General features: G+C 32.3%; 3 protein-coding genes across 4 annotated transcripts; all 3 read left to right on the top strand.

Annotated features, from left to right (window-relative positions):
• Positions 1 to 2,545: 2,545 nt before the first annotated feature.
• On the top strand, positions 2,546 to 7,341 carry LOC106767404. The gene is made up of 3 exons (XM_014652286.2): positions 2,546 to 2,824; positions 6,542 to 6,763; positions 6,882 to 7,341. Exons 1-3 carry the CDS (start codon positions 2,648 to 2,650, stop codon positions 7,104 to 7,106), a joined length of 624 nt encoding a protein of 207 aa, XP_014507772.1. The 5' UTR covers positions 2,546 to 2,647; the 3' UTR covers positions 7,107 to 7,341.
• A 2,505-nt stretch (positions 7,342 to 9,846) lies between these two features.
• Positions 9,847 to 11,888, top strand: LOC106767504 (rho GDP-dissociation inhibitor 1). The gene is given in 6 exon segments (XM_014652410.2): positions 9,847 to 10,200; positions 10,202 to 10,438; positions 10,521 to 10,587; positions 10,831 to 11,049; positions 11,136 to 11,260; positions 11,654 to 11,888. Coding segments are annotated over 6 exon segments (750 nt in total). The 5' UTR covers positions 9,847 to 10,170; the 3' UTR covers positions 11,726 to 11,888.
• Positions 11,889 to 17,205: 5,317 nt separating this feature from the next.
• LOC106765786 (transcription initiation factor IIF subunit alpha) lies at positions 17,206 to 24,541 on the top strand. Of its 2 annotated transcripts, none has more exons than XM_022784142.1 (9): positions 17,206 to 17,585; positions 17,769 to 17,927; positions 18,151 to 18,296; positions 19,828 to 20,195; positions 21,426 to 21,541; positions 22,166 to 22,285; positions 22,553 to 22,768; positions 23,619 to 23,837; positions 24,206 to 24,541. In XM_022784142.1, exons 1-9 carry the CDS (start codon positions 17,415 to 17,417, stop codon positions 24,293 to 24,295), a joined length of 1,605 nt encoding a protein of 534 aa, XP_022639863.1. In that variant the 5' UTR covers positions 17,206 to 17,414; the 3' UTR covers positions 24,296 to 24,541. The 2 variants fall into 2 exon arrangements, with proteins under 2 accessions (XP_022639863.1, XP_014506009.1); XM_014650523.2 differs by having other exon boundaries at positions 17,208 to 17,585; positions 22,166 to 22,297; positions 24,206 to 24,539.
• The last annotated feature ends 388 nt before the right edge of the window (positions 24,542 to 24,929 follow it).

Genomic DNA, 24,929 nt, shown 5'->3' on the forward strand with positions numbered 1-24,929 from the left:
TTTTACTTCCAAATCTTAAATTTACAATAAATATAATTATTTATTTTCTTAATCATAACTCAATCATACTTAATTACTAATTAAGTAATTCTTATTAGTGATTTTGATTAAAAATCATGTTTACAAATTTTTATTATTGGAGATCATAGAGTCAGTTAATAAATATCTTGATTGAATGAGTGTTGAGCACAACGTATTTAAATCGATCTTTTTTTATGGTCTTAATCATACCTTACCAAAAATAAAAAGAAAAATAATATTTTAACATCATTTTTTGACACCATTTTGATACTGCAAACGTGTCAAAATGTGATTGGACGATTTCAAATTAAAAAAGTTGAGGCAGAAGTATATTTGGAAGAGAAAAACTAAAGTTTGTTTTTTTAATTTGAAATCGTCCAACTACATTTTGACACGTGTACAGTGTCAAAATGGTGTAAAAAAAAGGTGGTAAAGTATTATTTTCCAAATAAAAATATTCATTGTTTTGAATCATATGATTTTTTTTGTATGTATATGCATGTAAAATATCATAATTGTGTAATTATAGAAATATATAAGGATGTTAGAATCAAATTTTATATTATTTTCCTAACGTATCTCAATATAGTTTATCTTTCAATCTGGATCAATTACCTGTGTTGTATTTTATTTTATTGGAGTTTTTTTCAACCAAGTTCGAAAATATTACTCATACGATTCCATCTAAGTGTTACTACAGATTTTTTTTGGAACTAAACCAATAACCACACGTCTTTAGGTTCAACATCTCTCAAAAGCATTTTAACTTAAGTTTAAGTTTAACGTGTAATTCATATATACATTAATGGTATAATATTTGGTAGATAAGATTATAATATCAGTAATGCTTGTATATTATGGTTATATGAATTATGGTTATATGAAAACAGTATTAAAATGGTTTACACCTCTTTTTTATATTTTTTCTTTGTATTTTTTTTTGGTATTTTTTCAACAAAATCTGAAAGTATTCATACACAACTTTAATTTACTTTTATTATAATTTTTTTTGATGTATTCAAACATAAATCCGTTATATAATTTATATATACATTCATCATGTAATACATAACGTGAGATCATACTAGTATTAATGTATCATATTTTGTCAGAACTTTACAATTAAGTATGCTTGAAAAAAAATAGTACTGTAATGAGTGTTAATCACGTGCGAAAGTATCACCTATACAAAACTCTTGTTAAAATCAATCATTATATATTTAAAATATATCTTTTTGAAGACTCAAACTCTATCCCAATTTTATCTTTAAAAACTTATTCGCATTTTTGAGAATGTAGTATAATACTAAGAAAATTTACAAGTAGTATTGTGTTAAATGTAACAATTTCAATAAATATGCCAAAACGTATTTATAAAAATATCTTCATATATAAAAAAGAAAAAGAAAATTTGAAAATACAAAATATAAATTTATTTTATTGTGTGATATATATTTCAAACGACTAAAAATTAGTTAGTTTTGATAAAAAAAAAAATAGAGCCAATCAAATTCGATCGGATATTTAGACAACATTTTTTTGACAACATTTAAACATTGATTACGTATTAATCTGTGATTGGTCAAAAATTACCCTACAATCTATAATAATAATAATAATAATAATCATAAACATTATTGTGGAGTAATTTTTGACCAATCACACATTGACACGTAATCAATGTTTAAATGTTGTAAAAAAAATGTTGTCTAAATATCATTATCCAATTCGATATTTGATATAAAAAAAAATAGAGTGAATGAATTTAAAATATTTATTATATTTACATATAATGTTATATGTTTAAATTCTTATTGTATGTTAGTTATAATATTTATATTTGTTAATTTTTTTTTAAAATTTGCATTATAATTGTTAACTTATTTATTAAATAGAGAAAAGTTAAAATTAGGAATACAACTTTAATTGTAAAAATGTTATATATCTATCAATACTCTTTAATTACAAAATGCTTAACAATAAAAATCGTTAAAAAATTGTTTAATTTGTTTAGAAATTTTATAATAATAACAAGTGGAGCCGTACTCAGAAACACGTGTAATAACAGATGTATCATCAAATATATAAGAGAAGACAACCAAAATTAATCATTAAACATGAAGGGCAACATTGAAATTTACTTATATTATAATTTTTTTTATAGAAATTGATCCTCAAATTTAGAAAATAAATAGGTACAGTTATTGTAATGTAATTTAGCGGTTTGTGATGTATCATTTTTTATATATTATACAGTATTTCAAACTTATTTCGTTTTATACGTTTCAGATTATATATAAGTCTAAAATACGGTTTAAAATATAAAAGAATCTAACAAATTTAAAAAATTATATTTATTTTACTTTTAAAGTTTAAAATTATAGTTTTTTTTAACTAAATTCCAATTTTATATTCAAATTTAAAATATATAACTCATTAATTTATTTACTAAGAGAGAAAGGACGATGTGACATAATGAAAGAACCCTTGCCGAAACTATGAAACAGTAACAGATGATAATCGGGGTTAATAAAATGAAATAGAAGTGAGAAGTGATTGGATAGTGCAGTGACAGTGAGAAAAAGAAGAGAAGAAAAGAGAAGGCTTAGGCTTGAAAGAGGAGAGCATGGCAGATATTCTAAACCTAGGAGCCCCCCAAAGCTTAGGTACGAGGAAACACTCATGCCGTTCTCATTCCCATTTCATTAAGCATGATTCCATCAGCCAAAGCTGGTCTTCTTTGCAGCACAACCTCAAGTGCAGAGGCAGATTCCTGTGCCTTTTCTCCGACAACAGAAAAGAGGTTTTTCTCTCAATTTCTCTTTCTCGCCGATTTCTTATTCCTTTTCTGCATCTCTGCATTTCAATTTCAACCCTTTTACTGTTTGCTTTGCCTTATCCATGCGTTTGGGAATGGGTTTTGACAACACTTGCTGAATTCTCTTTCTGATAATGTATCACATGCTGTGCAGTGCACAATTCAAACTATTTATTCCAGTCATTTCATATTCTGTCCTTTTTTGAATGGTCATTTGGCTATCGTAATATACTTATTTCCACTGTCACACTTTTCTGTCCAGTTATTTCTTTGACGTCCTACATTCACAACTATAGAGTATAATTGATTGTATAGTAATATGTTAAAACTTCATTTTCAACTTGTTAGATACTTTGCAGTCACAAATAACGCTTACTACCTTTATCCATTTTAACTACCTAGCTTGTATCCCATGTATGACATCTTCTTTAGTTTCCTCATTGTCTTGTAATATTCATCCTCCGTACTTAGATATAGAAACCTTTGACATAACATCTTCTCCAATTTCACCTGTTAGTCATTTTCTTTTTGTTTCTTACTAAAATTGCAATGTATGAATTCTGTTTGCAAAAAACCTTTGATTTCAATGTTTGTCTCCAAGGCTCGGATTTATAGTTAATCTTTATCATTAATATCTTTATATCATCCTCACAAAAAAATACATTTAGGGATAATCCTTGACTTAATTGCACTCCTTTTCTCAATTCACGAAATTTGTTGCCTATTTTTTTTTCCCCTGAATTTGATACCCCCTCTATTTTAATTGTTCAATTTTGGTTTATTCGATAACGTGATCCAATAGTTAGCAATAATGTTGGCATGACACTCTAATACACTGCCTCATCAACACATACACTGAGTGACACTCTACTGCAATGCTACAGAGACAAATTACAGAAAAAGGTAGAGGGGGATCAAATTTGCCAAAATTAAACATGAAGTGGTGAAATTTGCAAAATTGAAAAAGTAGGGGAACTGAAAGGCAATTGAATGAATAATCTTTTGTATGTAGTAAGTACATTCCATATTCTATTAAACATGTAAGAACTTTAGAGTGAACTCCTAAGTAAACCCATCCCTGTAGGGAAATTCTTCTTTTATGTTTTTATGGGAGGAAATAAAGCAAGGATAGCGATACATTTCTTCTGTTTTTGTTGTTAAGAAAATGAGAGAAAAATTGACTTCTAAAAACAAAAGTTAAAAAAAAAATATATGGTTTCCATATTTCCTTTAATTTAATTTTAAATTTTTTCTTTCCTTTATCATTTTCCCTCTACCATGCTAAATATAGTTTAGTCTTACTTCCAATAATTCTCACTCTAATTGTTACCCTATTATTTTATCTTGTATGACTTAGGTACAAGTCACCTGAATTCTTTTCTTCTCGAATGCCTTCTGTGTTTTTATTTGCAATTCTCAGTAAGCCACGAGAAAAGGCCACCATGTAAGTCATTACTTCGACCAATCAAATGTGAAACCAGAGAAGTGATCTGCAACCATCTAAACCCAGTCTTTGTTCTCTTATCTTTATCTGTAAACAAGCTACAGACAAGAAACAGGATGTTAATGGTGCCCAACATCCACTCGCCAGCATGAACAACTTTAAAACTGATGGGCAATCCAGGTAACACAAGAGTCAGCTCAGCTGGCCTTGTTGTGTCTCTGAATACAGCATCATCTTCTCAAACAATGACACTGTTTTTGTGCGACCACTTTCAGTGATTGCAAAGCATTGAAAATTAGCATTTGACAAAACCAGTTATTGCTAATCACATCTCCCATTTGTAGAGCCTCTTATCAGCCAATCCGAACAAAGTTGATTGTGAAGAATCAAACTACGATCTCTTTTGTGTCGTTGGTGCTATTCCTTATTCTGTTCAGCAAGCTCCATCTGGTCTGTTAATTTGGTAAAGCTTCAAAATGTGGTGTCTCTCATTTTCTATGGGTGGTCTGCTGAACATACCCATTATTAGTAAATTGCTGAAGTCGGGTGTTGGTCAAAGTTGTATTTGAGTAGTTGACAAAAGGCATGATATAACAACCAAAGAGTCATCCCTTTCTTTTTCCTAGATAAGCCTTTCAAATCTTGTCTTTCCTATTTTGTCTTATATCCCTCCACTAACTTCTAAAGTGCAGAATAAATGAAGGTGGAAATTCAAGAGATACAGTCCACGAGGTGGTGCATGTATCTTGACTTTTGAAAAAACCTCCTGGGGGAATCTCCATTGCTTAGATCATACTCAAGAGTTATAAGTTTAAAACCTGGGTCTTATAAGACCCTCCCATTGGAGTGCACTAACCTGGCATGAACTTAAATAAGACCTTGGGTCATCAGAATAAAAAAATATTGTCATAAAAGCAACTCCTTTCCCAAGAAAGATAGATATTATGAAAGTGAGGTCTTATAAGAGTCTTGAATTGGAGCAAAAGTTAGAATGGGATCTTAAAATTAATGTGGCACAGTAGACCCATAAAAGGTAAATTAAGATCTCTTATAGGGACCCTTGCAATGGAGATGGCCTAACATAATGAAAGGGTATGATGAAATGTGGGATATTTAGTAAGGACCACCAAGTCGTACTCACGAATGGAACCTTGGTTCTTTTCGTATATAAAAGGTTCATGTGAAGAAGATGAATCATCTCTACCGAAGCAAGAGAAGAGCGACAGTGTATGAGATTCTCTGGTAGTGAGAGTGTTCGATCATTTTCTTTTAACTTTTATCAGGGGTACTCTAGTTAGTAGAGTACAGTTCAGGGTGAATTACAAATTTTGTAATTATATTTATATAGCAAAATAGTTTTAAGATGGTTTCATGGATATAGGCAAGAGGTGTCAAACCACGTCAATTATTCTGGGTGATTTCATTGGTGTATGTTATTTTTCCCAGCATCAATTTGAATATCGAATAATAATTAAGCATTGAACCCGACAACAATGTGTTTTTGTGGTCTGAGTGTGCCAAGGTTTTGAAAGCTTAAATCCATCTTGAGGTCCTTTCCTTCAAGCATTTTGATATCTGCATTGTCAAGCCAAAGATTTGATAATTATCAGAGTTTGGCTGGGGTTGCAAATGATCATCAGATGTTGAGGTCAAAGTTCATAAATCTCAAAACAAGAGAGGAGTTACTTAGAAGTAACTCGGAGAATTGAAACAATAAAAGATGATGATATAAGAATGATTTGCATGTATTTATAAAATACAATGGGAGCTAAACTATAACAGAACGATGCATGAAGTCACAACTAATTGACTTGAGCTTATGCGAGTTAGTTTCTATTACTTGTCTTATCACTATTAGATGTCAAGGTGGTCCAATAATGGAATGCTGTTTTTCAATCCTTTTGGATAACATTTGGAAGATGCCTTAGTTAACAAAAATCGGTTTGTTTGTTATTTAGTGTAATTATTCTGCTGGCCTCGTCATGTTGTGCAGGTACAATTTTCATGAAAAGTATAAAAATTGAATCATACTCTTGTCTGTAGAAGAAAAATTGAATCATACATATTCTCACTATCAGTTTATATTGATATAACAATAAAATTTTGACCTCATGATTGGTTATCCATGGAAATAGTTTATCAATAAAATGAGGAAAATCTATTTTGAATCTTGTGATGATGAACTATGTTTAGTCCTTTATGCCTCACAAAACTGGTATGAGGGGAAATACAAAACTGAAAGGGAATTTGGATTGCAGGAACAGGCTAGAAAAGCATTAGAAGGTGCATTAAGTGGTAAGAAAAATGAATTTGAAAAGTGGGATAAGGAAATTAAAAGAAGAGAAGAGCTGGGAGGTGGGGGTGATTCCGGTGGAGGTGGTTGGTTTAGGTGGGGTGGACGGTTTGGCTGGTCTAATGATGATAATTTTTGGCAAGAAGCGAAACAAGCTGGTCTTACTATACTTGCTCTCGTTCTAGTGGTAAGAAGTTTCCTCATTCCTGTCTTAACTCACTTTCTGATATCCAGAATTCATATTTTATAGTAAGTACCAACATAGCCTACAATAAAAATTCTATTTTTCCTTCTCTGATTTTCAGTATCTCCTAGTTGCAAAAGGCGATTTGTTCCTTGCTATCGTTCTCAATCCATTGCTATATACACTTCGGGGAGTGAGAAATGGATTTAGTTTCGTAACATCTAAAGTCTTGAAAAATACTTCTACCAGCAATCAGGCTGATTTTGATGGACTTTCAAAGAAGAAATATTATCAGCAAACTTCTGCCAAGGAGAATGTTGTTAGAAAATGGGGCAGTGACTATTGAGTCATTCATCCCTTAAAGGTTTGGCATTAACGCCTTGATGTAGTATGTTATTTCGCACCCTCTTAATACGTTCAACATCACGTTTGCTCCATGCAAATATTAGTGCAGCGGTTTTTGTTGTAACGCAAAGTTTGTTTATTTCCTTCGCACCTAAACAACGGTTAAATTTTGTTTAACTCTTTCATTATCCTGAGAAGTTAGTTAGAATTGAAAGTGTGGTTACTTTTAAATTTTATTTGCAGCTGCTGATTGATTACTTTCGTATTGTATCAAATTTTATAAAAGAATGTCATGAAAGTTTATGATCAAGTAAGAAAACATATTTTATGTTGGCTCCAAAACTTGTTTGCTGTACAAACACCTGAAAAATGGTCCCCAAAAGATGCCTGGTGATTTTCAGTTTTCTGTAAACCTGTGTTTTTATGATTTCTATTGTTTTTCTTGATTATTTGGAATGCAGTCCTCACATTGTATGACCTGTCATTGAATCATTGCTGATTTCATTTTCATATGAGCTGTATCTCATAATACAAGCATTTAAGTCCACCTTCTGTCTGTGGTTAATTTCTGTCCCTATCAGCCACTCAGGGGCTTCATGAGAACAGGGATATACTAAATTAGGCATGGAGGACACGGTCCAGGATGACCTGTGAGCCTGGATATCCCAGATCTTGATAGAAGGCAAAATCACATTAATAGTTTTATACTTTTATATTATCTTTTAAGACAGTTGATGCAAAAAATTGGTTGTCTGCATCATAGTATATATGTTTCCTTTGATAATTTTATCTCGTGTATAATACTTTTTATATAAACAAAATAAACTGATTTAACACTTATTGAAAATGGTTATTAGGTCCATGTGAAATTCTTGATCATGTGTTAAATATCATTCCAATATTAAATAAAGCTTTCAGAACTGAATTTGAATCCAGGGGAGAACTGCATACGTACATCATGTATTTAGGCATGTAAATGAATATACGGGCTGATAATGAAGTTTTGATTCGAAACCGGGGGTTTCTTCCTGCACTCCATTGTTTTTTCCTACTCTGAATGTTAAATCAGCTGATGAAATTGTAGTTGATTTTATGACAGTTTTCAATTAATGATTTTTTAGTCAATAATTTTAGTAGAGCCAAATGTAGCTAATTTCAACCTCATCTTTGAGCTAAACTACAGAAAGAAAATTTCAGAACCACGACCACGAAACTAATACATGCAAACAACACTGTTACTTCTGTGTTTAAGGTTTTTGGTGACCACGGAAGATTGTGAAATGAACGTGTTTTTCACAATCTTTTTTTATTATTTATTTATTTTATCAACGTGACGAGCTTGAATACTTCATGTTTCCAAACGTCAATAAATAAATATTTAAAAAAATAATTATGGAAAATTTTTATTCTTTGAATAGTTGTCATACGTTGTTCTTAATCCATGTTTCAGCAAAATGCGAGACTGCACGCAATCATCTGCAATAATGGAAATATCTTGCCCATATATTATATCTGCAATAATGTCATGTTTTAATTATTATTTTTTAAATTAAATGAATTGTTTAAAAAAGTTATTACATGAAAATATGACATGTAAAAATCTTCCTAAATTGTGACTTCAAATATATATATATATATATATATATATATATATATATATATATATGCAACTTTTTTTCTACTATTAATAAACAATTACCCGTTATATGAATAATCATCACTTCTAAAGTGTTGACTGTAACTTTTAACAGTGGCGATAAAAAAAATCAAAGTTATTTCTAAATATATGCACATAAAGCTAATGAAAAATTTATAATATATACTTTTTTTATCCGAAAATTTTAATCAGGTAGAGCGAATGCAATTTATTAATTTTATTTTTATTTCTGCTTCAATATTTAATTTATGCACATAAAGACTTTATTTTTCTTAAGTTCCTCGCATTCAGTTTTGAACATCACAACCATTGAGCGTTGAAATTTTGTTGAATTCTCTTGCTTTTTCATACCCTTTTAGTTTTGATGTATTTATTTTGCCAGAAATCAGTGATTTAATTCTAATTAATTTTCATAGTCGTTAATGATTTTTTTATTTATTTCGAACCACCAATTAGTGTAATTATGACAAAGGAGGGAAAATATACGGAAAAAGAAAGCCTATGATTTAGTTTTTTAATAAAGGATATTTTTTATTAAATGCTTTATTATTTTTAATTTTAATCTAACTATTATAATATTAAAAACTTATTAGGTGAGCAGCCTGTGTTATATTGTGAAATCTTAACGTTTTTGTTGATAAGAACTATATTACCATAAAAAGAAATGAAGGAGTCAAACGCCATGTTTAGTTCACCAGAACTCAAAACTCAAACCATATATCATTATTTTTTATTTTATTTTTTTTGTAATTTTGTTTTATATATGTTTGGTTGGTCTTCTTGGTTACTATCTTGGGTTTCAATGGTTTTTAAAAGGACAATGATATTTTAACACCATTTTTTGACACTATTTTGACACTGCACACGTGTCTAAGATGTGATTGGATGATTTCAAATTAAAAAAATTGAGACAGGGGTATATTTGGAAGAGAAAAACTAAAGTTTGTTTTTTAATTTGAAATCGTCTAACCACATTTTGACACGTGTGCAGTGTCAAAATGGTGTCAAAAAATGATGTTAAAATTTTATTTTCCTTTTTTCCTTTTTAAAAATAAAAATAATATATTTAGAATTAGTGCTAGAAGAGTGACCTTCACGATGATGACGATGATGAGGAGGAAGAGGAGTCTCTCCCATTTTTGTGGTTGAATATTTGTGAATTGCGGATCACCACAAGACCATTTCCTTCTCTCTTTGCAATCTTCACCTCTCTTCTTTGCCTTCTTGCTGCAACACTCATTTTTTCTTCTTCAACGCACTTCAATTCTCTCTCACTCTCTATCTATCTATCTTGGCACAACCCTTTTGCACGTTGGAGCGGATTTCAATTCTCTCTGATCCTGTGTCTCTGGCTAGCTAGCTAGGTGGTGGTTCTCGTCAAGCTGCCATCTGGGTTTCGCCACCGTTGATGTCTTTGGCCATTGGGGTGGTTTCCAACGGCAAAAAGCATGGGTTTTGATGACAAAGACAAGGAGGGTGCAGCAGACGCTCCTGAAACGCAGCACGCCGGAAAAACTGCTCACGAGGAGGAAAGTGGCGACGAACGAGGGACGAGTCTCAGTAGACACATGAGTGAAGGTTCCGCTGCTGTCACCGAGGATGAAGAAGAGGATGTCGAGAGGAAGATCGACTTGGGTCCCCAGTGCACTTTGAAAGAGCAACTCGAAAAGGATAAGGTTCGCTCTTAAACATCTATGCTTTTCTTTATTCCTTCCATACAGTCTTCATCATTTATGCGTTTTCTGCTTGAGATCTTAGGATGATGAGAGCTTGAGGAGGTGGAAGGAACAGCTTCTTGGCAGTGTTGACATTAACGCTGTTGGTGGTAATTACTTGTTCAAACGCTACCCTTTAAAGTTAAACCGCCTTAAGTTTCTTTCTGTTTTCTCCAACAATATATTATAGTTTTGATCAATATCCATATGATTATTATCTCGGACAATGTATGAGTTTTCCTAGTCGTGTACAATAGGAAAAACAAAATGTGAATAATTGGTGTATGATTTACTGTGAATTGCATCATAGACTTATAACTCGTGAGATGTTTTTATGAATATATGCGATTAAGAATCTCTGGAGCCAGAAGTGAAGATCCTGAGCCTTGCAATCAAGACAGCTGGTAGAGAAGACATTGTTCTTCCCATACCAGAGTCAGGAAATCCCGAGGGTTTATGGTTTACTCTGAAAGAAGGAAGCCGTTACAGTCTGATGTTCACTTTCCAGGTGAGCCATAATATTGTTTCAGGTCTCAAATACACAAACACTGTATGGAAAACCGGTCTCAAGGGTAAGTTTTCCCTTTCAAATCATTCCAACCAAAGAGACTATTAAATTATGAATCATTAACTTGACTTGTATATATATTTGTTACAGTTGACAGCACCAAAGAGATGATTGGAACATTCAGCCCTCAAGCAGAACCTTACACACATGAGATGCCAGAAGAGACAACACCATCGGGGCTCTTTGCTAGAGGGACATATTCAGCTAGATCCAAGGTAATGCACAAGGTTAACATTTCAAAAATGTTTTTTCATATGACTTCATTCAATGATCCATCCCTGCATCGGTCACGAGATCCACCACCAGTGCATTAAATAACGAAAACTTAGCCTATCCTAAATTCTTGTCTGTGTCCAAATGTCAGTGTTGATGTTGTGACTTGTTTCGGAAATGAAGTTAGCACAGATTAATCTCTTTGGCATCAATCATATCACCAATAAATGCTCTAATAAATTTGTTGACACTCTTAATTATGAATTCAAATTCAGTCCTGAAAGTTATATATGAGTGAGACATTTTTTAGTGATAGTTGGCTTATGTCGTATTTTTTTCACTATAATCCGTAACAGTTTGATATTTGATGTTTTGTTTTGTGTGATGTTTTTCAGTTTGTCGATGACGATAACAAGTTGTATTTGGAGATCAACTACACTTTTGATATTAAGAAGGATTGGGCTTAGGAGTGAACTCACCTTTTCAACGAATGATGCTTATGTCATTAGTTATTGTTATTTGAGTTGAATTCGCCTTTACTGTTTACTTGCTTCTTTCTTCATTGTTTATTTATCTCTAATCTTGTTTAAAACCAGTAATTTTAGCAATAACAAAAAGAAATTCACATTATTCATTTGGCGGATAATTTTCTCATTATGTAGTTTCTCTCTTTGTAATAATTTTAATTTTAAATATTTTTGTTCAAAATAATAAATATTAATGTGTTATTTCTGATATAATAATCAAATTATTATATTAATATCAAAAAGTTTTTTTTTATTTAAATTGAGTGAATATATATGTTTCATTTTATTTTTAGTGATTAGAACATGTGTAGGAATGAATTAAGTATGAGTAGTATCTGTCCTAACCGCTATGTTGCTAAAATATATCAGACTATTTTTGTAAATATATATATATATATATATATATATATATATATATATTATTTTTAAAAAGATTATATAAATTTATTTAAGAAAATATATTTAAAATACAAGATAAAAAAAAGTAAATTTTAAGTATAATTTAAATAAATTATTCAATAAAATCTTAATACAAATAAATTTAGTATTTTTCATTATAAATTTAAATAAACAAAAATATATTTTATTTTGATTACTTAGATTTAAAAAAAAAAACTATGCTAATCAAATGTTATGATTTGTACACGTCTGTCAATAAGCCAGTAATTAAAAATCTATATTTAATATTCACAGATATTTATTTACTTGCGTTTAAATTTATGATTTAATAGGTTCGGAAGTCCCTATTTATGGGTTCGTTTCAATTGGGTCCCTTTATTATAAAAGTTCTCAATTGAGTCCCAATTTTGATCAAATTGAATCAATAATACCCTTATCGTTAATTGTTCTAAACAGCGTTAATTGTCTTAAGACATGGCATGGTGAGGTGTCTTTGCTATGGTCTCCCTCTACACTCTCTGGTCAAACAGGAAAGCTGCCAGGAACAGGAACAGATCTAAAGGGTCGTTTTACAGAAGGATCTTCTGCCCAATCAATGTCTCCTTCAACCAAAGCAAGTGATCGAGATACCTTCAACAATGAAACTAGAATAGCAATTCTCTGTTCGAGATTCACTTTCATGTCCAAGCAAACAAGCTCTGTATGTAATCTGTTCTCATCCCCGTTTGGCCCAACCGAGATGAAACTAAGCATGGGAAATATATTGTCCACATCCACTTCCAGTAAAACTGGCAGGGCATAAGTATTTATATTGGTGCGAAGTTTCGATGATCCAGAACATACTGATCTGCGGGAAGACAAGCCCTCTATAGAGAGCGTATCCTCCTTCAATACCATCACTTTCCCAGAACTCGTCATGCAAACACTCAAGGAAGCACTTCAGAAACGATGTGGCAGCGCAACAGACATTATCATCAATATATGCCTGTGTTGTCTCAAACAGCAGATCTGGAGTCATTTCCAACATCGTGCTTGGGTTCCAAAATTCGCTGGCGGTTCCGCCTTAGTTTAGTCACGACATTCAACAAACACGTCGCGTGCCATTTTATTCTTGGCGAGTTTAATCAACAACTCACACTCCAAGAACGAGTCAGAAACAATGCAAATCAATCTTTATTCGTGTCCACCAAAGACGAGTCAGTGGTAGCGGAATCGTGCTGTTGTTGTTGTTCGGCGTTGACGAATGCTTCCATGTCTCTCATTCTGGTGCGCATGGCGTTGGTGACTAGGACTACGAGAAAACAAAATGAGTGAGATGAATCTGATTAATGGTGATGAAACAATTGAAGGAGAAAGAATAGGAAGAAAGGTTACTAGCGGCGATGAAACAATTGAAACAATCGAAGATTTCACGTTCTCTGCTTGCTCGATTTTAGGATTTTGTGATTTGGGGTTTGATTGTTCTGTTTGCAGGTTAGCTTCATCAATCACGCAGAGATGAACAAACTGAAGGAGGTTCACGATTTGGGGGATTTAATTGTTGTGATTTGTGCGTTCTCATTTTTACGTTTTTCAGAGGTTGCTCGTGGCTGGCGAAGTGAGGTTATGGGTTTGATTTTGTAGGTTGCTTGTGATTGACGAAGGAGGAGAGTGACGGGGGCTTGCAACGACCATGGAGGTTCACGGTGGAACGGCTGCCGGCGAGGATGGCGGTGGCGGCGCGTAGCTAGGGTTTGGAAATTAAGGTTTCTGGGAAGAAGGCATAAATGACGTGGCAGGAGACATGAGGTGGTATGTTCTGATTGGTTAACCTGTGCCACTTGGAAATTAAAAGGGTGCCTCAGGATGCCACCTTACCATAGAGTTAACGCCATCCACTGATATTTAACGGCAAGGACTGTATGAACTCGATTTTACTAAAATAGGGACTCAATTGACCACTTCCAAAATAGGAGGACCCAATTGAAACAAACCCGCATAAATAGGGACCTGCGAACCTATTAAACCTAAATTTATTTATTTTGTCGTGTATGAAATAAGGTTAAAATATATTTAGTGAAACACACGAGTCTTCAAAATATATTTAGTTTATAATAATAAGGTTTAATACATCTTTTGGTCCCACCTTTTGGGGCTTTTGTTCAAAATGATCCCACCTTTGGAAAAAATTCACTTTGGTCCCATATTTGATTAAATTTTGTTCAAAATGGTCCCTATGGCAAACGGCGTTAAATTTCTAACGGTGCAGATGCTGGCTTGGCAAACTATTATCCATCTGTGCCCAATTTAAATGACGTGGCTGTGTGGACAATATTTAAGGGTAATTAAAAAACCCCTAATTAAAAACAAATTAGGAAATTAGGGTAATTGAAAAACCCCAACCCTAATTGTTCGTCAATTGTCACGATTGGCGTGGCAAACTTTCCATCACTGGAAAAATTGAGAATGTGTTGTATAACCCATCATTGAAACAATCTCAGATTACAAAAATACAACCATTACTGGTGTTTCAAACAGTCATATTGATTTTGTAATTAGCAACTATATGTAAAGTGAGCTTCGACCTCATTGTGCAACACAGATTGACCTCCCACCACCTAAGACAATCATATCACACTTTGAAAATACAAAGGAGCATTCAAAGAACAAATGTTTGATGTTTTTCACCCTAGTAACACAACCTTTACACAACTCTCCATCTTATTGAATGATGTTTCGCTTCCAAAATTTTGAAGGGATAGGATTATGTCCAGCAATGGTTTTCAGACAAAAGCTTAGACCTTTGGAGGAGTACGCTGTTTCCATAAAAATTTTAAACTAATTGAAAAACCCTAACCCTAATTGTTCGCCCCCTGTCTTCCATAACCAAAAACCCCACAAAAAAAATGATATTTAACATACAATACAATGCACTACAACANNAAATAAACAACTTTTTTACTACCCAAAATCAGAGTAACCTTAGAACATCAATGCACTACCCTAACAGAACATCAAATTAAACCCTAACCCCCAAAAACAAACATAAACAACAGAATCACCTTAGAATGTGAACCCTTACCTCATCCTCGTGCAATGTTGAACTACCACCTTCAAGCAATCACCACTGACGTGATCTCCAATGGCGACAAATGAACANCAGANCCTTCTCTCCAATCGCGANAATTGACGAACAATTAGAGCTGGGGNTTTTCAATTATCCTAATTTCCTAATTTGTTTTTAATTAGGGGTTTTTTAATTACCCTTAAATATTGTCAAACAGCCACGTCATTTAAATTGGGCACAGATNGATAATAGTTTGNCACGCCATCATATGCACCGTTAGAAATTTAACGCTGTTTGCCATAGGGACCATTTTGAACAAAATTTAATCAAATATGAGACCAAAGTGAATTTTTTCCAAAAGTGTGACCATTTTGAACAAAAGCCCCTAAAGATGGGACCAAAAGATGTATTAAACCTAATAATAAATATAAATGATTATAAAAGCTATATTTTAAAAAATAGTTAAAATTATTATAAAATTTAAAGAATAAAATGATCAATAAAGTGGTTTATATTGGTAACGATGAAATAAATAGTAAAATATGTAAGAAAAAGCTAATAGTTATTAAAAGAGTGTTTCACCTGTACTTCCCACACTTCATCCTACTTTATTTTTAATTTTAATAATTTTTTTTTTCTTTTTCTCTTTCTATTTAAATTAATCTTATACCTTTTTAACTTTATATCTTTTTAACAAAATTTTTAAAACTTTATATTTTATTTATAATTTCATAACTATTTAATTTAATTTAAAAACCNAATATTATTTAATATTTTTTCATATTTTAGTAATTATTAAAATATTTTTTTTCATTTAAATTAAATTATTATTAAATTTTAAATAAAAAATAAAATTTAAGAAAAAATCATCGAATATGGTATCCGATAACTATGTTATCGGATTTTCAATTCCGATACGAAAGTTTTTAATAATATTTTTTATTTATAATTTATTAATTATTTAATTTAATTTAAAAATTTAATATTGTTTAATACATTTTAAATTTAAATAACAATTAAAATATAATTTATATTATTATAATGTAACATTAAAATAAAAATTATAATAATTAAGAAATCTAAAAATTTTGAAATCCTATTTTATTAATTTAATATTTTAATATAATTTAATATATTTATATATATAAAATAATTTTTTACATAATTATTTTTACTTTTATTACTTTTATTTTAATTTTTTAATATAAGTATTATATAAAAAATTAAATTATTATTAAATTTTAAATAGAAAATAAAATTAAAAAAAGTCATCGGGTGTCCAATAAATATGTTATTGAATTTCCAATTCCAACACGAATGCTTTAAAAATTTATTTTTTATTTATACTTTATTAATTATTTAATTTAATTTAAAAATTTAATATTATTTAATATTTTTATAATTAAATAACTATTTGAATATAATTTATATAATTTTAGTATTAATATTAAAAAATTAAAATAAAAATAATAATAAATAGAAAATATAAAAATTCCGAAATTCTATTTTATTTATGTAATATAATTTAATATATTTATATATATTAAATCAGATTTTATATAGTTATTTTTATTTTTATTAATTTTGTTTCAATTTTAATTTTTGTAATATAATTATTATAATAATATAAATTATTTTTTAATTATTATTAAAATATGAAGAATATTAAATAATATTAGATTTTTAAGTTAATTAAATAGTTATTAAAATATAAATAAAAGATAAAGTTTTTAAAAAAAATTAAAATAGTGCAGAGTTAAAAAAAATGTAAAATTATTTTAAATAGAAAAAGAAAAAGTAAAAAATATATTTTCTAAAATTAAAAATAAATTTTTGAAGGTGGAGGATGAAACGTTGGAGATGCACATCCTTGTCAAAATCAGTTTTCTTTATTAACAGTTATAATTAATAGTTATAAATAATTAAACTAAAGAGCATGCTAATGATGAGACGCTGAAAAGGTTTTAAACTGGATAAGTGGAACCGGATTTGAGGAAGTTAAGGAGGAGGATAAGCAGAATGTAAAACATGGTTAATTTTTAATAATAAATGGAATCCGAAATCCGAGTTGAAATATAAAATCCCGCGCGCCAAAAATTGCAATTGGAGTGAGTTAGAGTGTTAAACCCTAGACTGTTAGTTTTTGGTATTGGAAGATCAAACTTTGGTATTGAAAGGCAGAAGATGTCGATTGACCTGCTGTTGAAGCCAACGTGTGGCGGATGTGGTTCCACCACCGATCTTTATGGAAGCAATTGTAAACACATGACTCTGTGCTTGACCTGTGGCAAGAACATGGCAGAGAACAAGGCAAAATGCTTTGATTGTGGCGCCATCGTTACTCGCTTGATTCGAGTTCGAACTGTTTTCCCATTTTCATTTTTTTCTTGCGTCTGCGTTGTCTGTTCTTGTTTTCTTTCTCTGTATCGGAATTAAATTTTCTTGAATGACATTTTAATTTGTTTCAGTTCATTTCAGTGTTGTGACTAAGTTCTGAATCCGATGAGAACTAGGGTTTAACGTGATTTTTTGTGACAGGAGTATAGCGTTCGCGCTACCTCTGGTAGTGACAAACATTACTTCATTGGGAGATTTGTATCTGGTTTGCCTGACTTTTCGAAGAAGAAAAGTGCTGAAAACAAATGGTCCTTGCAGAAGGAGGGATTACAGAGCCGCCAAGTTACCGATGCTTTGCGGGTATTGAACCTATAATCCAATGTGCAAATACTGTTCCACCCTTAAATTATTCATCGAGTATGTCTGAAAGTAGTGCTTGAGCACCATATTTTATAATGGATAAGATATTCCCATGGAACTAGTGAATCTTTTAGTCATGTGGACATTGGGTAATGAATTGCTGTTGAATTGTGATGGATCATTGTGTTTATTTCCTGAATAAACTTCTTCTTGCACTAAATAGGAGAAGTACAAGAACAAACCATGGCTCTTGGAGGACGAAACTGGTCAGTCTCAATTCCAGGGTCATCTTGAAGGTGCACAATCAGCTACGTATTACCTGCTCATGATGGAAAGAAAGGAATTTGTTGCCATTCCTGCTGGTTCTTGGTATGTTGGCTGTGTTAAAGTTGAGAAATTTGTTTTTCTGTAATAGGGATGTTCCAATGTTTATTTTTGCTTACAGCAAAATTCGTTATGTGGTCTTCCCAAGCTAACGAAAATGTTTTATTGGATACTTATTCAAGTACATGGTAGAATAGATTACTATTTTTTAAAAACATTATCTCTTTGGAAACGGTTGAAGAAATACGAGATTATAATGTCGTCACTCTTGCAAAAGGGTTGCAAAAGGGTTATCAAACCCAGAAAAGGGCAAGCTTGGTAACTTAGACAAAGTGACAAATTTTTCAAATGTCTTTCCTCAGAAAATATCAATGGCAGTTTTGATTCCCTCAATAACAAGGAGTGAACTTTTTACCAAGTAGAAGGTAAAAAGAGGAAAAGAAAGAAACATAAATGTGTGGTGCGGGTACGTATTATTGTACCTCTGCCTACCAGTTTTATGTACTTTTTGGTAGTTGACTTTGAGCAACTTTGGATATGTTTCCTCCTATAATGTTTCCTAGGAAGTTGAGTGAGGCCAAATTACTTACAAAGGTCTAGTGTTTGTTTGTGGGGGAGTAGGGCTGGCAACCGGTCTGGCCCACCGGTGGGCAGGGAGGTGTTTTCAGCCGGTAGCCCTTTCTTAGAATATTAAACTGATTTATTAAAATTAAATGTAGATAAAATTAAAATTAAACCTCTGGTAGTGAATTTAACATATCTATATAGATAATAAAAAAAAAATGGGTGTGCCAACAGGCCAGCTTGCTCTTTGGCATGTTATCCAAGACTCCTAACCTTTCCTAACTATGGTGGGACAGTGCGGCCTGACTTTTTCTAGAAGGCTAAAGCTAGGGTGAGCCTAAAAGGCTTGGTTGGGCCGTTTTGCCAACCCTAATGGGGAGGGGGCAAGCATCGATCCTGAAGGAAGTGGGGTGTTGCAATGGATCACCTGCATTTGTGTATGATCTAGATTTCTATTCTTAAGCTTTAGGTTTGTTGTTTGTGGCTCACCATATTTGTTCATGCATCAGATATCCCTCCTTCTCGGCAGGTGAAGGTGTGTTAACATCCCACAGTGCCTAGATGTGATGTGACTATATATTCTTGGGCAAGCAATGATGTTAATGTTCTACATTGACAAGATATGCTTAGGACTTATCTCAATCCCATAAACCAACTTGAATGGTTAGGATTGTAAAATCTTTTAATGTAATATGTTGGTCATATCTCTCTTTTATGTAAGATCTCAACATTAATCAATAATTAATTTATAGGAAAAGAAAATTGTAATCGGTAAGGGACCTCTTAGGAAAATATTTAGTAAGTCTTAACATGTTAAATTTCATTTATCAAGTGATTACCACTTTTTTAATTCTTTTTAGAAAATAGTTTTGGTAATTAAGAATATGTGTTTGAGACCTAAAGTGAGGGATACCTCCATGACCCAAAAGTCTGGGAATTTATCTTGTCAAAGACAGTAGACACATGTGTGATATTGTATGCTCTTTCTTCTTTATGTTTTTTTTAAATCTAGGTACAACTTTAACAAAGTTGCACAATATAAACAATTGACATTGGAGGAAGCAGAAGAGAAAATGAAGAACAGAAAGAAAACTGCTGATGGATATGACAGATGGATAATGAAAGCAGCAAGTGGGGCAGCTGCATTTGGTGGACGTGGGAGGTCTGATGACAAGGAAAGCATTGTGGGTGGAGGGGGGAAAAGCCGTAAGAAAACTGACGAAGATGATGAAGGCCATGTATCAGATAAAGGAGAAGAGGATGAAGATGAGGAGGTAGCAAGGAGGAGTAGACTTGGACTAAACAAAAAAGGTGGTGATGATGATGAAGAAGGTCCAAGGGGAGGAGACCTTGATCTGGATGATGATGATATCGAAAAGGGTAGGCAATTGTCTTGCTTGTACTTTATATTTTCTGATAAAAATGGCTGTGATGGTTATTATTTTAAGTGCTGGTTTTATGCAGTGATGATCTCTTTGCTGTTAAATTCCATGCCATATATATCTGAAGGGGTATATGCCCTTACTCAGGTTGGAGATAGATAAATTAACATATTGGGGATGATAGGATGCAATTCTTTTATATTATATACCATGCCTCTTTTTAAATGAAGTCTAGTACATCGTTCTCAGTTGCTTCCTTGATTTTTTCATTGTTTTGGAGGTTTAAGCCTAGAGTTAAATTGCAAAATCAAACAAATTTTCTAAATGAATCAAACTGAGGAGTTGAGACTTCATATTGTTAGGTTTGGACTTTTGTGTATTTTGCCTTTGATGCGGCTGGATTATGTGGCTAGATCCAACCGGAGAACACTAGCTGATAGGAAACCAAAAGAAAAAAAATAATTATTCTAGTATTGAAAGGAATATAGTAACACTCAGTCCACTACTTAATGCACCTCATCAGAGCCTCAGTTCCTGTAACAGTGTTCTCTCTGCCAGAGAAAAACATTACTCCCGCATCCAAACTCAATTTCATGCCTTCTCGTTGGCTCCTATAAACTGCATACTCCTAACAAAATATCATCACTCATCTAACTACCACACTGGCTATGGCAGGCATTTTTCCTTCTTGAATATCCTTTCATATAGCACGTCAATAGGCCTGAATCAAGCATCAAAACGATCCATCATTCACATGTGTCTATTACACTCAACTTATCAATACCTAGGGTTGTTCTAAACTTCTCCACAAACTAAAATTAACACTTTTATAAGTTAATTTGAAGAAACTCCCTCATGTCAGCTTCTCCAAAAGTCTATTTTTAATTTATGCCAACTAATTATAGTCTATTGAAAGACGTTTTTCTGTTTTTCTTCTCCTTTAAGTGTTTCTGAAGAAGTATATCCAAACAGGTTCCCAATGTGAGTATACTGGTTATGTTTTGCTCTGCCTTATTATTCTGAGTATCGATTTGATTGGTTTCTTTATGTCTAATTGGCAGCCTTTGCTAGAATGTTCCCATTCTGTTGAAGTATTTAATCTTAACTGATCAAGAATCAGTGGCATTTCTAGGTTCTTACAGTTTAAACTCCTTAGGAAAGTTTGAAGAAACTTCATAGCTATATGCTTATTCTTTCTATTGATTATTATACTTGTGCATATGTATAGGTGATGATTGGGAGCATGAAGAGATTTTCACTGATGATGATGAAGCTGTTGGCAACGATCCTGCGGAAAGGGAAGATTTGGCTCCTGAAGTTCCTGCTCCTCCAGAAATCAAGCAGGTCAGTTGAAGTTTCACAAATACTAGTGAGTAAGAAGCTAGATGTTCTGCTGACAGTTTATTTTGTTGTTTTATGGCATTGATGTGTCATTGTTTATAGTTGCTACTTCAATTTGCTCTTTTGGGGGCACACTCTAGAGACTATATTCACACTTGATGCTACGAATCTGCTGTAAAAGAAAGTTGGCACAAAACGAGGAAATAGTTTTTGTCAACTAATTATTCAAACAACCACTTTGAGGAATTTCCTGTAGAAGAGTACCTTCGCTGAGTAACACAGCCTATTTTTAGAATTTTAGGACTTGACTGAAGTAGGTATTTTTTTCAAGTTTTTATGTGTTCCCATTTAATGGATTCCTTGGTTCATTGTTTACATGGATGCATGCTATTTTATCTATTCAGTCATTTTGTGATATCCTTATTTAGCATTTATGATGTTCTACTCTTTGTACTTTGAATTTATTTATTGACTCGTGCAGTTTTAGAAACCAACCCTCATGATTTTCCTTGATGGCATTTAGCTTATTGAACTTACAAATTTATATAAAAAGGAGTGGAATATAAATATTCAAATTTGGTTTTTGCTACATACCTTCTTGAACTACTTTTTTTAATATAACTTTAGGATGACGAGGATGAAGATGAAGAAAATGAAGAAGGGGGAGGCCTGAGTAAATCTGGGAAAGAGCTGAAGAAGCTGCTACGTACTAGTGGTCTAAATGAGTCCGACGCTGAAGATGATGATTACGATGATGATGTATGGTAGACGTAGTTACTTTTTTCTTAAAATTCTCCGTTCTAAATTTTTTTGTAGATATAGTTTAAGTTTTCCTTAGGCTCTAGTGCATGACAAATACAACTTAGTGCTAACTGCAATGAGTGCAATCCTTTTTTAAGGAGCAGGTTGCTTTTTTCTATAACCTGTAAAAGGGGGAATGGCTTATTCAAACCAATAGCCTAAATTTCATTTGAGCATTTTTACCTCCATTAACTGGTCATTTGGGTTGTTTAGGTGGATGATGAGACTGGCGTTCCTCCTGTGATTGCTTCAAAGCAGAAGGATGCACCTAAGGAAGAACCCACTGACAACAGCCCTTCAAAACCTGTAGTAACAGGAACTGCTCAGGGAACTTTATCCACTTCAAAGCCTTCAAAAGGGAAGAGAAAATTCAATGAGGAAACGAAAGCCACTACTGGTGCACCACCGAAGAAGGTCAAAATAGAAAACGTACGTCATTACTTCCCCAAACTCACTTGATTACAAAAGCCTTGTGTAATAGTGGTTTAGTTTTGTTCTACAGATAAAGTTTTCTAATTTTTAGAAACCAACACTAGTTTTTATTTTCAGATTATTTTGATTTTCAGTTTTAAAAAATAGTTGCAGCTTTATTCTTTTTATATAAATAATTATCGATAAAGTAGAGGCTTCTCAAAGTTTAAAGTCAAACTCAATAGTAAAAAGCCTTTTTTTTAAAAGAAAGGTTAAATGGTTTTCAAATTCATTTTAAAACCATTTTAATCTCTTCTATGCCAAGTAGGTTTTATATTTAAAATAAACTTAGAAAACCAAAAACTAACAATTCGATGCATTTTGGCTACCGACTGATTCATTCATATCTCAAGATGAATCTTAAATATGACTTCATGTCTTATGATATACATGAATGAATCTATTTATATTTTATCACCAATACGATTCAATGATTCATGTTTATACTGCACCGATTCTTGTGAAATAAAATAAAAAACCATGTGAACTTAAATTTTTAAATGAAAAGGATTTTGAAAGACCACTTGTGAACTCATCCGAACTCATGCTGTTTATTTATTCCACCTTGATTTGTCACTCAATCATTCATTCGTGCACTCTATCTAGCTATGAAGCATTTTCAAATTGATGTTTCCAAACACAATCTATCTTTACCTTATTGTATTAGAGCACCTTCAAAAATATTTTAACTTTCAAGTATTGGAGAACAAAATTTGAAAGCTCATCCAAAAGGTTTTCCTTTTAAGTGTTATCGAAATTTCTCATCCCATTTGAAAGCTCTAAATTTCCTTTCTCATCCATTGATCAGGAACCAAAATCAATTGTGAAAGATGAAAACGGGTCTGCATCTAAAAATAATACTCCTGCAAAAGGTGTACCACCAGCACCATCATCTAAAGGTGGCTCTTCCCCCATACCTTCTGGACCTGTGAGTGAGGAAGAAATCAGGGCTGTTTTGATGCAGAAGACTCCATTGACCACACAGGATCTTGTTGCTAAATTCAGAGCAAGGCTAAGATGTCCAGAGGTAAGCTCTACCAAAAATTTTGCTTTTCCTTTATTGAGCTGCAATTTTTTGCTTAGTGATTCTTACAAACCCATGTCCATATATGCGGGTTTCTCGACTTGTTTTGTGATCTTAATAGAAGCCTTTTAGCTAAATCTGTGTAAAGAATAAAACTCGATTCCTAGGTTCTTGGAAAATATGCTACATCTCACAATTCTGTAGAGCTAACATTTAGTACGATTTGGAACGAAATTGACTGGCTAGTGCAAAGTCGAACACGGGAATCTAAAATTGTGAATATATTATGTATGTATGGCTTTTAGGGAGTCTGTTTTGCTTTGCACTGCAAAAGGTTGAATTTCGCATCTGTGTTTCTTTGGTATGTACAGGATAAAAAGGCTTTTGCGGATATCCTGAAGAGAATCTCCAAGATACAGAAAACTAATACATCCAGTTATGTTATATTGAGAGATAGGTGACTTTCTCTCCCGGGTTATATATCTTGTTAGTTTAGTTGTGAAATAGACTATTTGGAACACCATTCTTATATAATACATTGCAGTATTTTATGCTAGTTTTTTTAAATTACCTTTACTTTAGTAGAAATGTGAAAAATAAATATAATGAACAGATATTTTTACGCTATTCTTATATAAGTTTTTCCCAAATTAAGAATGGCCCTATAAAGTTCAATGTAAAACCATTTGGTCTATTGCTTCCTGCATCCCATCAATTTCTTTTCTCACCCTTTCATTCTTTTGAAATCCATTTCTGCCCTTTTTTGTGAAATGGTGAAGGTAAGTTTCCGGAAATTGAAATCCAGAATAAACTTCAGTAAAATATGATCCGGGAAATTGACTTTCCGATGCATAATATATGATTTGGGAAAATCATATCCGTCACGATATTTTTTAGTATCTTTAGGAAAAATAGTTCCGGAATAGATTTGTATGATCCGGAAAGTTAAATCTCGAAATATAAATATACTTTTCGGAAAGATGAAATTGTTAATTCCGGAAGTGAGGTTCACGATTATGTGTATTAGTTATGAACTTGCTCGCTTGGAAGAAAAAGCAATAGCCAACCATTTGCGATGGGAGATATTATTGACAC

The sequence above is a fragment of the Vigna radiata genome, chromosome 7 (assembly GCF_000741045.1).
Source record: "Vigna radiata var. radiata cultivar VC1973A chromosome 7, Vradiata_ver6, whole genome shotgun sequence".
NCBI lineage: Eukaryota > Viridiplantae > Streptophyta > Magnoliopsida > Fabales > Fabaceae > Vigna > Vigna radiata.